Here is a 16,718-nt window from a genome sequence, read left to right as displayed (position 1 = left end):
CAAACCTGTGTGTCACCTGCTGATGGTGAGGGTTGTAGGTGTCTGAATGAGTCACTGAAAGTGAGGGGACCCCACATTCCTGATCTCCTGAAGGGAAATGTCAATGCCTTTGGGTGGCTTCTTGTGACTGTGCACCTGTAGCTGCTCCCGTGGAGGACAGTGAGGTTTGTATGGGCAGAAAGCAGGTTAGAAGAGCTATTTGTATGTGTGTGTACTTGTCTGACCAATGGAGAAAGAAAGAATTAAGTGGACTAGACTAATGCCCCAGCTGCCAGAGAGTTGGTGAGAGCAGGAGTTGGGAATGTCGGGAAGGAGGGTGAGCTCCTGTAAGGGGAGAAGTGGAGAGCATTGTCCTACTGTCTCTGGACAGGCAAAACACTTCTAGAAAGATGAGATGAGATGAGACACCAAAGGGGCAGGAGTGAATACTTTGATATGCAGAAAAGGACATCTGACAACCAGATGATGGTTTTCAGCAGTGCTGGTGCATCTCTTGGTAGCTCAGTGCCTGGCAACTTCAGTAGCAGCGCAGATCAACTGTAGGAACATCCCATATGGCCCAGAAAGCTGTTCATGCATTTCTTCCCTCTGCATTACTCTTGATGACTGTTTGAGATCAGACATATCTCTCATGAGTAGTGATCCGGGTGCCCGGCCTTACGCTGTTCCTGTAACGTGGAGAGAGGTGGGAATTGTTCCTCCTGAGACGTTGCCTGCACTGGGGAAATGTGCTGCAAAATTCCTCTAAAGCCACCTTCCCTTCATGGGCAAGGGCATGTGGGGTGACAGCGTATGACTGGTGACCCGTGAATAAGCTAAAGAGTGCATTTGCATGAGACCAGCAATTGCCCAGGTGCTTGTCCAATATATACAAATATACATAAATATATGCGTGCACCATTTTTCTGAACTGCTGAACAGTCCCTAAGAAATAAATGCACGTGTACTTGCAGTCTGGCCTTTTGTCACCAAATGTCACACTGACAGACACCTCTGTGTATTACAGGACAGGGAAGGAGAATTAAAGAGAGGCTGCTCTGTCCTTGGGTGCAAGGAGACCACATCTCCAAAGCTATAAAAGATCCACTGGGCAGAGGAACTGCAATTTGCAGTAACTTTTACAACACTATCTTTAGTGCCAATTTCTTGCCAGTGCTGCTGCTCGGGTTGTGTCGACCTGAAGCTCTTTTCATCTGAAGCAGGGACTGTGTTTGCCAGTGAGGCTACTGGAATTTTATGGCTCTGTAGAGTGTTGTGGGAGAGGAGTGACTGCCTTGCTCTACTGCATTCATTTCCATCATCCTTAATGACAGACCAAATTAAAAGATATTTCTGGACTGAAGTCCTTCCAAGGGGCAGCTCCTCCAGGTTGCCTTTGAACCTGCTGCCCATGAAACCAGGGGGGAACAGCAGGCAGCCTTCAGTGGTGTTTTCTGGTCCCTCTCAGGCTGGACAGGAACCCTCGTGGGCCTGTCATCGCCCCATGTCCCCGTCATTGCCCCACGGCTCTGGGGTCATAAAAATGTGAGGGAAAAACTTCTGGTATCCCCTTGGAGACATTGTCCCTGCCACAGGAGGTTTGAGCTGGGATGGTTGTAGCAGTGATGACCCTTGCCTCATAAGAGAGATGCTCCAGTCACCCAATCCTCCTCGATGCCCTTCCCCTGGACCCACTCCAGAAGCTCTGTGTCCCTCTGAGAGAAGCTCACAGAATCACAGATTAGTTGGGGTTGGAAGGGACCTCTGGAGATCAAGGCAGGGTCACCTGGAGCAGGTGACACAGGAATGTGCCCAGGTGGGTTTGGAATGTCTCCAGAGAGGGGGACTCCACGCCCTCCCCGGGCACCTGTTCCAGAGCTCTGCCACCTTCAACCTAAAGAAGTTCTTCCTCATGTTGAGGGGAAACTTCTCGTGTTTTAGTTTATGGCCATTGCTCCTCATTGCACCGCTGAAGAGAGTCTGGCACCATCCTCGGACATGCCGTGGAGATACTTACGTGGATTGATGAGATCCCCTCTCAGCCTCCTCTTCTTCAGACTAAACCGGCCCAGCTCCCGCAATGTCTCCTCATACGAGAGATGCTCCAGCCCCCAAATCGTCTCCGTGCCCTTCCGCAGGACCCTCTCCAGCAGCTCCTTGTCCCCCTGAGGGAGCTCCCCCTCAGCGCCGCCCCCGCGGTGCCGGCGGGGCCCTGCAGGGGGCGCTGTGCGGCGGGGCCGGGCCGCCAGCGGGAGGAGGAGGAGGAGGCAGCGAGTGCCCGGATCGGCCGCAGCCGCTGCCGCCGCCCCGCGCAATCCGCCGCCATCCGCCGCGCCCCGCGCCCATTGCCCGTCCGCACCCGGCTCCGCAGGCACCCCCGGCTCCCCGCCACCACCACAGGTGGGTATCGGGGGCCGGCGGCGGCGGCGGCCGCGGATATTTGGGGCGGTGAGTGGGGCCCGGGGGGGAGGAGGAAGGGGAGGGAGAGGGAAGGTGGGACGAGGCAGCGCTAAAATGGAGCCGGAGCCAGCGGCTGCGGCACCCCGCGGCCTCCCGGCTTGGGCGGGTCCCCCGGGCGGCTTGGGGGGAGACTCCCCCCAATGTCGCGCTGCTGTAGCCGCCGGTGTTTATTGTGCGAACCGCCCCCCTTCTCCCTGCGGGAACGGGGCCGCCGCGGGGCCTGGCCGGGCCCATCCCCGGTGGGGCTGGTGGGGCCGCCCGGGCTCGGGGCCCCTTGTCCGGGCTCCGGCCCCCGGGGCCGAGCCGCCCCCGCCCCGCTGCGCTCCCCGGTGGGTGCAGCCGGGGCGGGGGGCTCCCCGCCGCAAAGGCAGGTTGTTTTTCTTCGTCGTCTGGAGTGTGACACAAAGATATTTTTGTCGCGCCGTGTGTGTGTGTGTGTGTGTGTGTGTGTGTGTGTGTCTCAGCAAAACAAGGGGGGGGGGGTGGCATCCAGAAGGCTCGGCCGGTTTGTTATTGTGCGGGAGCTACAAAAGGGCCGCTGAGGCCGAAATGCGGCTGGGGCGGGGGAGCGAGGATGGAGTTTATGCGCTGGGCGAGCTCGTTCGGTAGGTTTGGAAAGATGTTTTAGGGTTTGGTTTTTTTTTTTTTTTTTTTTGTTCAAGAAGGAGTTTCTCATCTCTGTGTGGGAGCAGCTGTGCTGCAAGCTGGGGAAACCCTAATGTGGGTCCTGGGACACGTGCTGAGCATCTTCTCTGGGGGGTGGTTTTAGTCTTGTTGGTTGTGAATTTGGAGGGTTTTTTCTTTAAAAAAACCCCCATGATCTCCGAAGTCAAAGCTGCCGTAAGGGGTTTGAATGAGCTGGGAATTGTGGGGTTTGTTAGGAAAGTTGTTTTGTTTGGTTTCTGTCTTCTGAGTGTGCAAAGGGTGAGATGTACATTGAGTATCTACTCATCAGATGCTTGTATATTGACGTTACTGGTGTTTGGGGTGAAAAGGTACAGTAAACATTAAACGTTTAGGAATTTAGTAGTTTTGTTTCTCTCTAGGAAGAGGTATAAAGTGTAAGCACCTTGCAGTGTCTACATTATCTCCAGGGGGGAAGGCATCCCACCCCTTCCAGCACGGAATGCAGGTTTATAATGGAAGTTTTACTTTTGTTGAGCCTTATCTTACAGATTCACTTGAGGCCTTCACTGGAATGGACTCTTCCATGATGGATAAATAGCTGGTCCCTGTCTTGGAGAGTTCAAGTTTGGAGAATCAGCTCCTGATGAATAGGTTTCTCAGATATAAACTGGCCAGGACAGTACTTCTGTACCTGCCTTTTCCATGTTCAGTGGTCACTGGGGTACTGAAACCCCAGTGTTCCAAAGACTACTGCTCTGAGCCAGAGACTGGGGAGTAAAGTCACCTGGAAGAGGTAGGGAGGCTGAGGCCATATTCTGAAAGTGGAATTTAAAGAGAGGATGAAAAGTGAAGTTTTCAGGCTGATTTCTGACTGAAAATATGAAACAATTATATGCATTTTTCACTCCAAATGAAGTATTGTAAACGAGCCCAGGTTTTATCAGAGGCACATCTCTGGTCCATGAGATCTTCGTGGGCTCATCATGGGTGATGCTGCTTCTTTTGGGTCTCTGGCTTAAGACGTTCTTCCTAGTTAGCAGAGTATTTTGGGGTTACAATAAACAACACCTCTCCTGTAATGATTTTCTTGTTAAAATTTAAAAGTTCAGATTTAAAATCATACTCAGAAAAATCGCAGATACTATTTGGAGTTGCTGCTTTGTTGTTTCCACAAGCCAGTGTGAGTACATCTGCTGTTAGCTGTATTTTGATTTTTTGCTTAATTTGCTAAGTGCCTTGAGTATAAGTTGATTCCTTTTTTTTGTTCATTAGTCTGGTCTGCTTTTCTGCAGGGTTGAGTAAACTAGATATCACACATCTGAGGATGCTTTCTGCAGTCTTCACTGTTAAGAAAACAAATTTTTACTTGAATTTGACAGATACCTTTCTTAAAGAAAAGAAATTAAACCACGTGTTTGGTATGGATTTCGAAATTTGTCATTATAGACAAATTGGTGCCTTGGTTTTTTTAAATTGGGAGAATTTTTCTTTGGTCTTACAGTGCATTTTCTGGATGAACTCTTGAGCTTTTCTTTCTTTTTTCTGTGTGTGCATGAGAGCTTAAAAGGGCAGCTCAGCCAGCTGGCTGAAACTGGAAAAGTGAGTAAATAGTCCATAAAGATGCTGGAAGGGAAATGCAGGGTTTAAAAGCATTTTTGTTTCAATAAGTGAGTAATATTCCTAAATATTTTTTATTAAAATTATTTCACTTTATAGTGACATCTTAATAAAGCCTTTTAATAAAGCTCTGTGTAAAGCCTGACTTCAAAGGCTGATTTATTTGAACAACCTCCTAAAGGTAGTGGTGGCATTAGAGTCTGTGTTTGTCTGACGCAGCTCCCTGTGGTACCTGAGTGATGGTACAAGACAGACAACCCTCAGTGCCCGTGTGGCCTCCTCCTCCTGCCGGGGTCACGCCTGAGGTGTGACTGAGGAAAACAAGGGCCCTGGTGCTGCTGGGCTTTACCTGAGCTGTGCAGTGCAGCCTGGGTGATGATCCAGTACAGAATTACCTGCCTATTCAAGAGTGCTGCTTGCTCAAGCCTTCATTGTGCTTACCTGAGTAATTGAAAGTATTTAAGGGCAAGCTGGGCTAGGTTTAAGTGCTGTTGACAATAATAGCAAACCTTTTGTATTTTTTTTTTTTTTTTTTGATGGTGGTCTGCAAAGAGATTTTGCTGTAGTGGCATTTCCACTTAAAACTGTGTATTTTCATGTTGAAGGAATAGAAGCAGTATGAGCAGGAGAAACTTAGTAATACAGGATAGTAACTTTAGGAGAGGGAAAGGGTTTATTCCAAGGGCTGGACCTCTCTGGTTCCCTGTTTCTTTTTACGGACATTCCTCATTTATTCTGCAACTTGGCACTGAGCCGTTGTCTCAGTATCAGACCTCGCTCTTCAGCTGATCCTGCCTTGTAAGTGGGTTTTGTTTTTCATGTGTCACTGACTCATTCTCCTAATAGGTCGATAAGTTCACAGCTCCTTATCACTAATTTCTCGTTTGGAGCAGAAGAAATACAACGGTGGTTCTGTCAGGTATCAGACAATGAGGTGAGAGCACAGAGAACAGGTAAAGGCTGGGGAGCTGCAGCTCTCTCCATCACAGAACAGCCTTTTCTAAGTTCTGAAATTGACTTGCTTACCAAAGGGAAGCACCTTCTGAGGGTGGGTTTTGCACACATCTGGGTTGGTTGAAAAGTTTTTCCTTCCCCTACAAGGCTAAAATGGGGCTAAAGCAGGACATTGCATTATATTCAGCCTCACTGAAACATAGCTTGAGCTCATGTTCTGTTAGTAACTTGTACTAGAATTCAGGATGTTCCCTGCATGCACATGTACTTCTTGTGCAAAACTAACAAAGCAACTGGAGCTTATGAGCTGTTTATTTCAGAGCAGAGCTGTTCAGATACATATAACTGTTAAATCCTGATCTGGTTTTTTGTCTGGGAGCATTTGGACAGTAACTGAAGTGGACTGGAGGCCACTTTAGTTGTTCTGTAATTCCCTGTGGCATTGGTTAGTTGTGAAGCTGCTTGACCTGCCGTGCTGTGGCGTGTGTGGGGACAGAAATTGTTAAAAGGTGTATATGCAGTTCTGCAGGGGGTTATTGAACTTGCAGCCAAAATCCAATGTCTGTGTTTTGATTCCAACACTTAGATTTTCAGGAAAGTGTTGGTAGGCTGGAAGGGGTGGAAAGGTAAGAAGGGGGTGGAAGGGGGGGATGTCAGCTCACTGTTACATCTTTAAGAGACTACAGGTATTAGTTTGTGGGGAACTGAAGAAAAGTCATACCTTGGGTGAAAGGGAAGAGGTAATGACCAGGTTTGAAATGTGCAGCTGAGCCGGGCTTAAGTGTGAAGAAATACGGGAAAATAACCGGGAAGAAAGTGAGGACTTGCTAACAACCCTCTAGGATCTGGCCAAGAGCACCACTATGGTGAGCAATAGTATTTCAGATGTCTGCCAGGCTTCAGTCAGCTGTTGGGAGCATCCTCAATAGCCTTCTAATTTCAGGTGGGTGGCACTTAAGAGGAGTGAACTACCTAGTATTTGCGCAGTTAGCACCCTTATGGAAGAGATTTGGTGGAGGAATCCTTCCCAGGTAGCCACTGAGACATTTAGATGGGAATTGTAATGATGGTGCTCCAAGGAGTGAATAGAGACAGATTTGAAGAGCTTGCACTGGGACTTTGCCTCCCCCAGGCACTTACTGTGTGGGAATATAGTGATTTTTTTGGAAGAGTTCTGCTGCGGGGTGAGTTCTTCAGCTCTTCCTACCTGTATGTGGGCCGGGAGGCTGCATAAAAGCCTCAAGTGATCTTGTTCAGAGTTGGGAGTGGGCTGTGAGGCAGGCAGGGGAGTAGGGACATGTTCAAGAGGTGCTGCTTCTTTGGCTACAGTAATAACTATGGTTTTATCTTTTATTGAAATAACCAAGCTTCAAGAACCGTCATTCAGAAGCAGATTCATGAGAGCTTGAGTGTTATTATGGTGTTAAGTGTTCTGCATCTGAGCTAAGTGTTGCCTCTAATGATGCCTGTGATCCTATTGCAGTGAAAGCCGTGTTTGGGGTGGTTCATTTAGGAGATGTTTGCAGCATTCCCCATCCCAGCATGCAAGGACCTGCTCCTTCCAGAACTCCTCTGGAGCAGGACTTCATGCTGCTGCTGGCCCCACAGCTTCAGGCAGGCAGTGTGATTCAGAGGGTGGTTTTGAGCCCCAGAAAGTGGGAGATGCAGGCTCTATTTCTTGCTCTGCCGCTTAGCATAGCTGCAGAGTTCTGCGGTGTCATTTTCCCATCTGGAAAATAGAAGTGATGATGCTTACACACCTTGTCAGTTATGCATTGCAAATATCTGTGTAAATTAAAGCATCTGTGAAATGTTTTCACTTCCTGTCTGGCTCGGAGTAGTCCACATGTCCTGGGCATAGTCCGAGTTGCTTAGCTCTCCAGAAAAGCTGAAGCTTCCTAAAGAGTCTAAAGCCTCTTTCATCAGAATACTGAATCACAACGCATGTGAGATGCTTTCTTACCACTTTGTACCTCTGTCCCTTTCCCATCACATTCCTGTTAACTCATTTGTAGTGCAAATGGCTCCCATGAATAGGCTTCCTGTAAGGAGAATTGCTGTGCAATGCTGCATTGTCCTAGTGCTGTTCAGTTTGGGGAATCTAGAGGAAGACTTGCTTGGAAGCTTCAGCCTCTGCAGTGTTTATGAACTGCAGGCCTGTCTGGACTACTTGTCATCTTATTAATGGCTTGAACCAGCTGCATCAGTCTTGATGGCTGTGGGAATTGGGAGAAGTGATAGAGAAAGAGGAATTAAACTCTTGCCAGGGCAGCTTTGTACCCCGCAGCGTGTACCTGCCAGGGGAGCTCCCAGCAGTGCCTTGGGGAGGAACAAGGCCAGAGGGATCTGCTCAGCAGGGGTGTAAAGGATCCTCTCTCCCTTGCTTGTGCAGTGAGGGACTGGCATTTGCTGCCTGCTGATCAGTAGCATTGGGCTTTATCTCTTCATAAAGAAAACCTTCTGTGCATAACCTGAGTGGGAACTGAGGCCCTGAAGTCGGCAGACAACCTGAGAGAGTGGAGAGTCCAGATTTTGTTGTGAGGCTCATCAGGCACAAGGTAAACATCCACATCCCCACTCCAGTGTGATCCTTCCTGAGACTGCAGAGAAAACAGTGCAGCTTACTCAACAGCTGATGGCATTTATGTGGAAAGAGCTGTATGTGTTCCTGAAAAAAGGGCTGGTAACCCAAAGGACTGCCAGCTTTGCTCTGATTTCATCTCTTGGAGCTGTGACATCTTTGATTTTCTCTCTGCTTGTTCGCTATAAAATTTATGTTCACTGCTGAGAGATGGAATAAATTGCTGAGCTTGGGACCTGGTGAAGGATTGTGAAATGTTTGACAGAGGAGCATTCTCCAGTGGCCAGTGGTGGCCTTGGATGGGTAATGCTCTCTCCAAGATAAGCTACACCTAATGATTTGGAGCCTTATGCTTGGGTTCTGCTGCTGGCAGCACAGGTGTTTCACCTATGCTACTCTGGCTGTGTCTCACCTGGTTATATGGGTATCATGGCTCTGATGACTTTTAAAAGTCTGTGTAGGCAAAAGTACCAGGACTAAGGGACTTTCACAACCTTAACATGCAGTGGTGTTTATTATTAGTGATGGAAGAGTCTTTGCTTTCACCTGTCAGACCTAAGGTGTGGTGCAGTGACTGAGAACAGTGCTTGTGTGGGTGCATCCTGGCCTTGTGGGCTCCTCGGGAGCAGTAGGCATGATTGGGTCCACTTTCTGTGCCAGTGGACAGTCTTTTCCACTGGAAGGGAGTGTTCTGGACATGGCAGGTGCTGCTGCAGTGCGTTTCTTCCTTGTTTGATTCTTCTTTGCAAATTGCTTCTTTGTGATGAAGAGCTGCATTTTCTCTGAGGGTCTTGGCATGCAGGTTTGGGTGGCTGAGTCAGGGACCTGAGCTCTGGGACTTCTTGCTCTTTCCAGTCTTAGTTGAGCAAACTGTTCCTCTGCCTTGGACTGATAGTGCCAAGCCCTGTTACCCATCAAGAGATCCCCACCAGCTACTCACAGTCTGTTATTGTTGCTCAGATACCTAAATGCTCATTTACCTTACAGTTGCCAGGAGCTTTCTGAACAAGTTTTGCCAACAGAGCATTGTGCCAGGTATTTCTTTTGTGTTTGGATTTAAATTGCTTGCTTATGATCAGCCTCCTTGTTTTGGTGTTGAGGGAGCGGGATGTTGCATCTCTGTGTTCCCCCTGGACACTGAGATCTCAGAGGAGCCTGAGCAGGGCAGAGTGGAAGGCAGAATCATATTGGAGGCTGAGGGTTGTATTTTTCAACTCTGACCCTTGGTTGTAGGGGAGCCAGAGTGAAAGTACAACTCTGAAGGGTAAGGATTTGCACTTGAATATGAGCCTTGTTGGCAGGCAGCTCATGGAGATCATGAGGTCACTTCCCTTTCCTCTTGTACCAGAGGGGTCGGAATCTGGATCTGTTGAGGCCACAGGTGATCCTTGCTGAACTGAGTGGCTTTGTCCTTCCTGGGTTTGGCCTCTGAAATGTGTAACAGCAAAGAAATAGACTCTTTTACTTCAATTCGTGCTGAGCCTTGTCTCCTTTAACATCCTCATGGCCTAGATGAGAGGGTGAGGAGTGTAATGTTGGTAGCTGGTGCCTCCAGGTTGTTCCGCATGAGATAACCTTCCTGCTTCCCTGCAGGGTATGAAAGCCCTGCAGCACTTCCTGTTGGGTTGGAGGTAAGGTTATACCTTCCTGACCGGCTGGCATCAGCGGATCAGTTCCTTCTCTACAGCATGATGGGGCAGATGGGTGAAACTGCCTGTTTCTCTGGTGGACTGTTGTAAACAGACACTCCTTTCAAGGAAAGAATTAACTGCACACCTTGGGTTTTCTGTTGCTTGAAGAAGAGGGGGAGTTTCATGAGCACAGGATCTCGTAAGTACTTTCTGTGGGCTGTGGACCAGCCTTCTGACTGGTTTTTTTTTGCTGTGTGCCGTAGTCTTGCATACTCAGGATGAACTATTTCTTTGTCTGCATCCTCAATTACTGGAGGTCAGGGCTCCTTTCCAGGGTGTGGTATTGTCTGTCCAGCCCGCACAGAAAGGACCACTCGTTAATGTTTTTGTGTAAATACAATTGAGCTATTCTCTAGACTCCAGTCTGCTTTATCTGTTTTACGGTAAGTTACAATTCCAGCCTCTCTGGCTTCCTTTGCCTTGCTTGCCTTCCCAGCACTGGAAAAGTTGTTTAGCAGAGAGGTGAAGCTTCCGTATTTTAAGACCAAGCCTGAGACTGCAAAGACCTGGTTTCTCTACAATGTGCAGTGATTCACTGGCAGTAGTTGTGATTCCCAACCTATTGGTACATTTAGAAGAGGGGACAGCAGGTGAGCTTGGTGAAGGCAGAACTGAGGAAACGAGGTCACGTCATCTTACAGGACATGCCCTTTCTGTCCCCCCTCCCTGTTGTCATGTTTTACCTCTGTCTATAGAAGTCCACAATGTGTAATTAATGATAAATCCACTGTCCAGAAGACTCCGCCTCTCCTCTTTATAGTCCTGCTCCATGTTTCAAATCCCAGGAGGTTTGACTTAGAGATCTGAGGATGGGACTGGACTGCAGGCAAGTCCTCTGGCAGGCAACTTCCAACAGTATTGCTTGGCTAACAGCATACTTCTGCAGTAAATAATGGGAGATGTGATCCTCCCCATTCACTGAGCCAAGGTTCATGGGAGATGGTGAGAAACTGTAATTGTGCAGGATTAAAAGAACTGGTACCACCAAATACAGCTATTGAGCTAAGCAAGGAGGGTCCCTCTTGTGAATCAGGCACTCGGTGATGGGGTGTCTTACCTCTTCTCTGCACTGCAGACTCCTGACTTGCTTTTCCCTGTCTGGCAGGATTCGGTGCCATTTTCTGGCACTACATCCAGATCTTGGCAGGGCCTTTTTCAGGTGTACCAGCAAATCTTGGCATCTCCCTCTGGAAATAATGCAGTAGAATGACAGCGAGAGGGTTTTTTGTGGCTTAGACTCTTGCTACAGCCTCTGCTTGCTGCACAGCTCTTCTGCATTGATCCTATTGACTTTGTACTTGGATGCTGATATTCTCCTGTTGCTCCCTGCCTTACTAAGCAATGTGTGCTGGGAACTGAATGCTGATCTGGTCCCTTCCTTGCTAGGCTCATGATCACTGCATGGCCCAAACAGGGCTTCTGTAGGATATAAGGGCATCTGACAGCAAGTCTCTGGGCAGACAATACACCAGTGTCTCACCAAAGCCCTTCCAAGGGCAGCCAGTGGTGTCTTTCATCGCTGAGGCAGGTGGTGAATGTTTCACAAATAGCTGGTTCTTGGTGGGACATGGTCCAGGAGAAGTAGTGGTATCTCTGTGTTGACAGATAAATGTTTAGCTGTGGAAGTACCAGTAAAATTGACCTGTGTGTATTTAAAGAAGAGTGAACATCATTAATCTCCTGTAAAACTATGCTGTGTTTTTTAAAAGGTTTTGCATTGCTGGTGACATTAGGAACTGCAGTATATTTCAGTTTAACATGACTCCAGACACTTTTCTCTTCTGAAAGTACTGTTTAGCCTTTCCAACCTGTGAGTTTCTGAACAATTTGCATAAAGTTACACGTCAGAAATCTTCCTGCTTGTGGAGAAAAGCCTTTTCACTGTTAATCTCCATCGTGTTGCTTTGTTTTGTGTTGATGACTGCTGCTGTGAAGTGAGCAAGGAGTGAAGGTCTGCAGTAGTCAGGACTGTGCTTGGTGTAGAGCTCAGTGGTGTGTGAGTAGCTGAAGTGATTCCTTCTAGTATGTGTGTTACCTTTCATAAATCTGTTTGCCCTGCTCAGCTAAGGCTGGCTGACTTCCAGGTACTCAAGCTCCATTGAAGTCTTGTGAATAAAACACCAGCAGCCCAGCCTCCTGCATACATAGATTTGCAAAGAGCTTTGCAGACAATCCTGTTTGTCAGGAGTTCCTCCATTTGGCTGTGTTTTCAGCTCAGGGGTTTCCAGTTGTTACCAGTGCCAGGAACTCAAGGTTTTCACATGGGCTTTTGCAGGACAGGCTTGGTAGATGCCTGCTGTAGCTCCAGGACTTGTATGCTTGTAAGGCTAATGTCTTTAAGACATTAAAATATCACTGTTGCTCTCTGGATTAGAATTTACCCTTCTAAAAGGCAGTTAGACAGGGTCAATACCTAAAAATAGGATGCAGGGCAGTACAGAGTGGACATGAGGATGCCTGGGCAGTGGAGCTCTCTGCCCAAGTGCTTCTGGTGCAGTTATTTGCATCCTAGGATCTCTAATGGAACTGGTCATACTGCAGTATTTTGTGATTGCTCAGACACTCAGTGTTTTGCTATCTGGTGCTGTCCCTGGATATAGTAGGAGATGCTGCGAGTCCTGAAAATGGGAAGAGCTACACTCCATGCTGAAACTGATAGCAAACCTTCCCCCACAGACCTCTATAAACCCAGAGAGAAATCTTGCAGAAATGCTGGTGATTTTTTTTTTTTTTTTAATGATTTCTCTGTAACAGGGGATATTGCTTTCTTCAGGGTCAGCTGTCGGGCACAGAAACCCTGAGTACAGGTCAGAGGCTCTGCCGAGGCTGTCGGTTTTCACTTGTCAGCATCAGCATGTGCCTTCTGGTTCCAGCTCTGCTAATAATGAGCATGCAGACTGGCAGTTCAGTTCTAAATAAATCACGTTTTTTATCAGAAATGGCTTTGCTCTTCAAAGCTAGAAGGCCTTTATGATCCCTGCCTGGATTCCCTGCTCAACTGTGTGATGGGAAGATAGTCCAGTGTTGTGCCAGTCTTGGGAGGCTCTGTGGCTTCTTTGAAGTGCTGTGGGTGAGCTGGGTGATCTCCCTGGCTGATATACCCTTGGAGTAGCTGGGATCTGCAGCTGGCAGGAGGGACAGGCAGCAAGGTCCTGCCGGCCCCACAGCTCTGACCCAGCTCAGTTCTGCTGCAGCCTCTTTGCACAGTGACTATGGAAATTGCTCCACCTCTCCATGGTCTTGTTGTCCCCTTTGGAGCATACACATAACACATAAACAAAGATGTGTTTCACGTCTTGTTGAAGGAGTTGAAAGTAAATTTCATTTATCCAGAGAGCAGTTTTGTCTGTCCCAGAAAGTTTGACAAGGGGCTTTATCCCGACATGTCCCCAGCTCCTCCGCTGTGAAGTGGTTGTTTATTCTTCCCGCATCCTTTTAATGATATAAGATGTAATCAAGAGGCAGCTGAGACCTGATTACGTAACTGTTGTCAGGGTTTCTCTTTGGCAGCATTGCCCTGTGTTTTGTTTGCACATTGACTTTCAGGAACTCGGGGGTTTTCTGTTAACCAGATAACTCCTGAACCTGATCTGGTAGGTGGTTTGTTGTTGTTGGGTTATTTTTAAACACCTTCTAATTTTGTCTGTTTTGAGCTTTCTAAACTTCAAAGTGGGTTTTACTGCTTTTATTGTGAGGTTGGTGCAGGGTTGACATGGTGTGGATAGGCCCTGAGCAAGGCACCCTCTGCAAGGCACAGTATACCTGTACAAGTAGGTGGCTGTGCTCTTGCCAGCACAGCACCCTCTGCTCTTTGTTCTGCTCTGGGGCTCCCCACAACTCTGCCCCTTCAAAAAGCTCATTGTTCTCAGTCCAACTTGTGCTTTCCTGCCAAGGTTGTGCTAATCAGTGTGTTTTCTCCCTCTCTCTTTTATGTCTGTCCTACTAATAAAATACAGTGCAAATGGGTAAGTGAGGGAGGAGCTGTTGTTTTCTTTGGCACATAGTGGCCATCTGAGCAAAGATGAACCAGACTGGAGCCAAAGATCTGTTTGCTACTCTGCAGGAAAAGATGCCTCAAGACTGCCAGCCAACCCTGTTGCCTCCACAAGGCCTTCATGCTGCATCCCCATGTGGTGGTCCAGCAGAAATGCTGTGAGGGGCTTCCTGGGGAGCCTGGTGTTTTTCCTGAGCATCCCTTGGATGCTGTTGTTGAGTGACAGAAAATACTCTTCTGTCTCTCTCCCTGGCTACCTAGCACAGAGTCCATGGCTTCTTGCACCTGACAGACCTGATTTAAATCCTGCAGTGCAAGAACAAATGCTGTGTTGTGCTAGGCTTATTGGTCAGACATCTGCCTCCGGCATCAGCCTTTAGATGGGCTTTACTTGACCGGTCGCACTTGGCACTGCATTCCAAGCCTGGCTCTATCCAGCGTGTTCTCAGTCTGTGCTTTAATTTGTACATAATGTGTGATGGACTAATCCTCTTACCTGCAAACTGTGTTTGATAAGGCATTGCTGATGGGAGTTGTAGCCTTTGGTCAGATAGTTTCTTTCAGAAAGTGATTGCTGTCTCTGTTGGAAAAAGGCTTTCAGCTGGGTGAGTTTCAGAAAGTGTGAGGTGTGGGAAGATCTGAGGGGTGTGTGTGTATATATATACATATATATATACACGTATATAGTGTTTTGTTACTCCCAACACAGAGTTGAAACCCTAGGATGGGACCTAGGAGATGGTAAAATGAAACTGCCAGCAGTTTTAGGCTCAAAGTAGAGGCTTTACAACAAGAAATCTGGAAGTCTAAATTATGTGCAGAAAGGTTAGATGAAGCTGCTAGATTTGAGAAAATTTAGAACAGAATGATGCTTTAAAAAAACAAAAGATAGGTCCATTGAAAGTAAGCAAAGTGTCTTTTCTGACATAAAAGTCGATGTTACAGTGTGTGCATTGCCCATGTTTCAGCTTTGTCCCAGGCTCCAGGAGCCAAAAAGTCAATGTAAGGAGACTGGCTGCATGATGGGTGTTACTCACAGCATGTTGTGCCAGCAAAGATCAGATTGAAAAATAACAAACTGCATCTGCTGTGAAAAGTATATTTCAAGCTAAAAATTATGTTCAAGGTGCCAGCAACAGAGGAATGTAATTTTTTGGTAATGTGTTTGGAGAATTCATAGTAGAACAGCTGAACTCACAGGCTCAAGAATCTGAATCTGGTATGGCTGAGCAGGTTTTTTTTGACTCCTTAATTCTCTTTCATGGCCAGCCAATGGGAAAAGGGAATTTGGAGAAATAGTTCTGTTGCCTTTCAGTGATGCTGTCAAAGCATTAATTGCTGGTATAACTGTGGCCAGTGTGGAACCATAATCTAAACATTACAAACCTAGCTGCCAGTGTTTCAGGGGAAATGCAATGATAAATTGCAGTGTGGTATAAGATACAAAGATACAGTGCTTTTCTGGCTTTTATGTTTAGGAATCCCTGTGTTTAGCTGCTTATTGTCAGACTTGCCCTTCTAAAGCAAGGACTTGTTGACCCCCCTCTCGTGTTCTCATACTTAGAGCACCTCACTTCTTTCAGCACTGGAGTGGCAGGAAAAAAGATGCCGTGAGAAGTGTGTTCCTGCAGTTCTTTTCATTCAGTTTGTGAATCTTAAAGCCCCAAAGCTTCTTGTGGCTAAAGAGGAGGGAGTTAAAACCTTGTAACTTGATGCGTGTGCTCACTGAATATGATCAGTTCTTGCTGTTGTGTGTGTGCTGTGTTTTGCTTGTCTGTGGCTGAACAATCCGTTTGATGGGGGTTTCCTGGTTCTCTTCTGTTAAAAGGCAGATCGGGAGCGGCGCAGAGAAATTTCCTTACTAGATGACATTTCATCGCAATGTCCGATCGTTTGGGGCAAATAACCAAGGGAAAGGATGGGAAAAGCAAGTACTCGACTCTCAGCCTGTTTGATAAGTATAAAGGAAAGTCAATAGAAGCTATCAGAACTACAGGTAAGAAACACCTCCAGAAAGCTTTTGATGTCTTCCAAGAGTATTGTTGCAGAACTCATTCAGGTTGTTGAGCCTGTGGGACACCGCTGGGTTGCAGTGTCTGTGCAGGTGTCAAAGCCTGTGTTTCATTAAGACATAAAGGAAAATGTCCACGACTCTTTGTGCTGCTGTTGCTGTGGAGACATAGAGGAATTACCCAGGACAGCTGGGGGGCTCTTGGCCCTTTTGTTTTGCCTGTGTCCTTGCTGCAGAGTGGACAGGTAGCAGGCTTAAATGGAAGCCTTACCAGGGCCTTAAGCTGTGCCAGGGCAGGGCACCTGAGCTGACTGAAGTGCCTTAAGCTGGTCAGACCTTGTGTGAGGTGAGAGTCATGGACTGAAGGCCACTGGGAAAGAACTGAGTTGGTTTTGCAATGGAAATATGACCAAAATTAGATAGTGGGTTCAAAAAATTACCTTGCCTGGACTGGTGCTGGATTTGGTGTGACAATAGAAAACAAAAAATAAAATACTTTCTTAATAAATGTGGTCTGGTGGATAGAGCTGGAAAATGGAGACCTCAGGATTCCCGGGTTAGGTCACCTGTTTGTCTGCTGAGAGGTGGACTTGGGTGGCCATTTCCCCAAGCTGTAAAAAGGGGGTGCTGCTTCTCCTTGGTGAAATGAAAGAGCTACCTGTGCAGTCCTCCAAAAAGACACTGTGAGCACTTTGTTGGGGAGAAGGATTTTTCTCCTTCCCGCTGTAGGAGCTGTTTGCCAGCTGCTACAACAGACGGCTGCATCTGTGGTCCTGTGGGAAGCAACCTGTGTGTTGACATAGC

The 16,718-nt window shown here is 47.5% G+C and overlaps 1 protein-coding gene across 10 annotated transcripts in view; it reads left to right on the top strand.

Moving 5' to 3' along the window:
• Window positions 1–2,283: 2,283 nt before the first annotated feature.
• LOC121672695 (protein PRRC2B-like) overlaps window positions 2,284–16,718 on the top strand; it is a 45,799-nt gene continuing 31,364 nt past the window's right edge. For 6 of the 10 annotated variants that reach the window (XM_042045455.1, XM_042045456.1, XM_042045454.1 and 3 more), the window contains exons 1-2: window positions 2,290–2,427; window positions 15,732–15,899. In XM_042045455.1, the coding sequence (XP_041901389.1) occupies window positions 15,785–15,899 (115 nt within the window). In that variant the 5' untranslated portion in view covers window positions 2,290–2,427; window positions 15,732–15,784. Of the gene's footprint in view, window positions 2,428–15,731; window positions 15,900–16,718 lie in introns of all 10 variants that reach the window. The other 4 variants (XM_042045451.1, XM_042045452.1, XM_042045458.1 and 1 more) reach the window with 4 other exon arrangements.

Source organism: Corvus kubaryi, unplaced genomic scaffold (assembly GCF_017639235.1).
Source record: "Corvus kubaryi isolate FWS band 111438036 unplaced genomic scaffold, C.kubaryi_AGA036_p1.0 64865, whole genome shotgun sequence".
Lineage (NCBI taxonomy): Eukaryota > Metazoa > Chordata > Aves > Passeriformes > Corvidae > Corvus > Corvus kubaryi.
The sequence above is the reverse complement of the archived record's forward strand: the minus strand, read 5'-3'. Positions and strand labels throughout refer to the sequence as shown.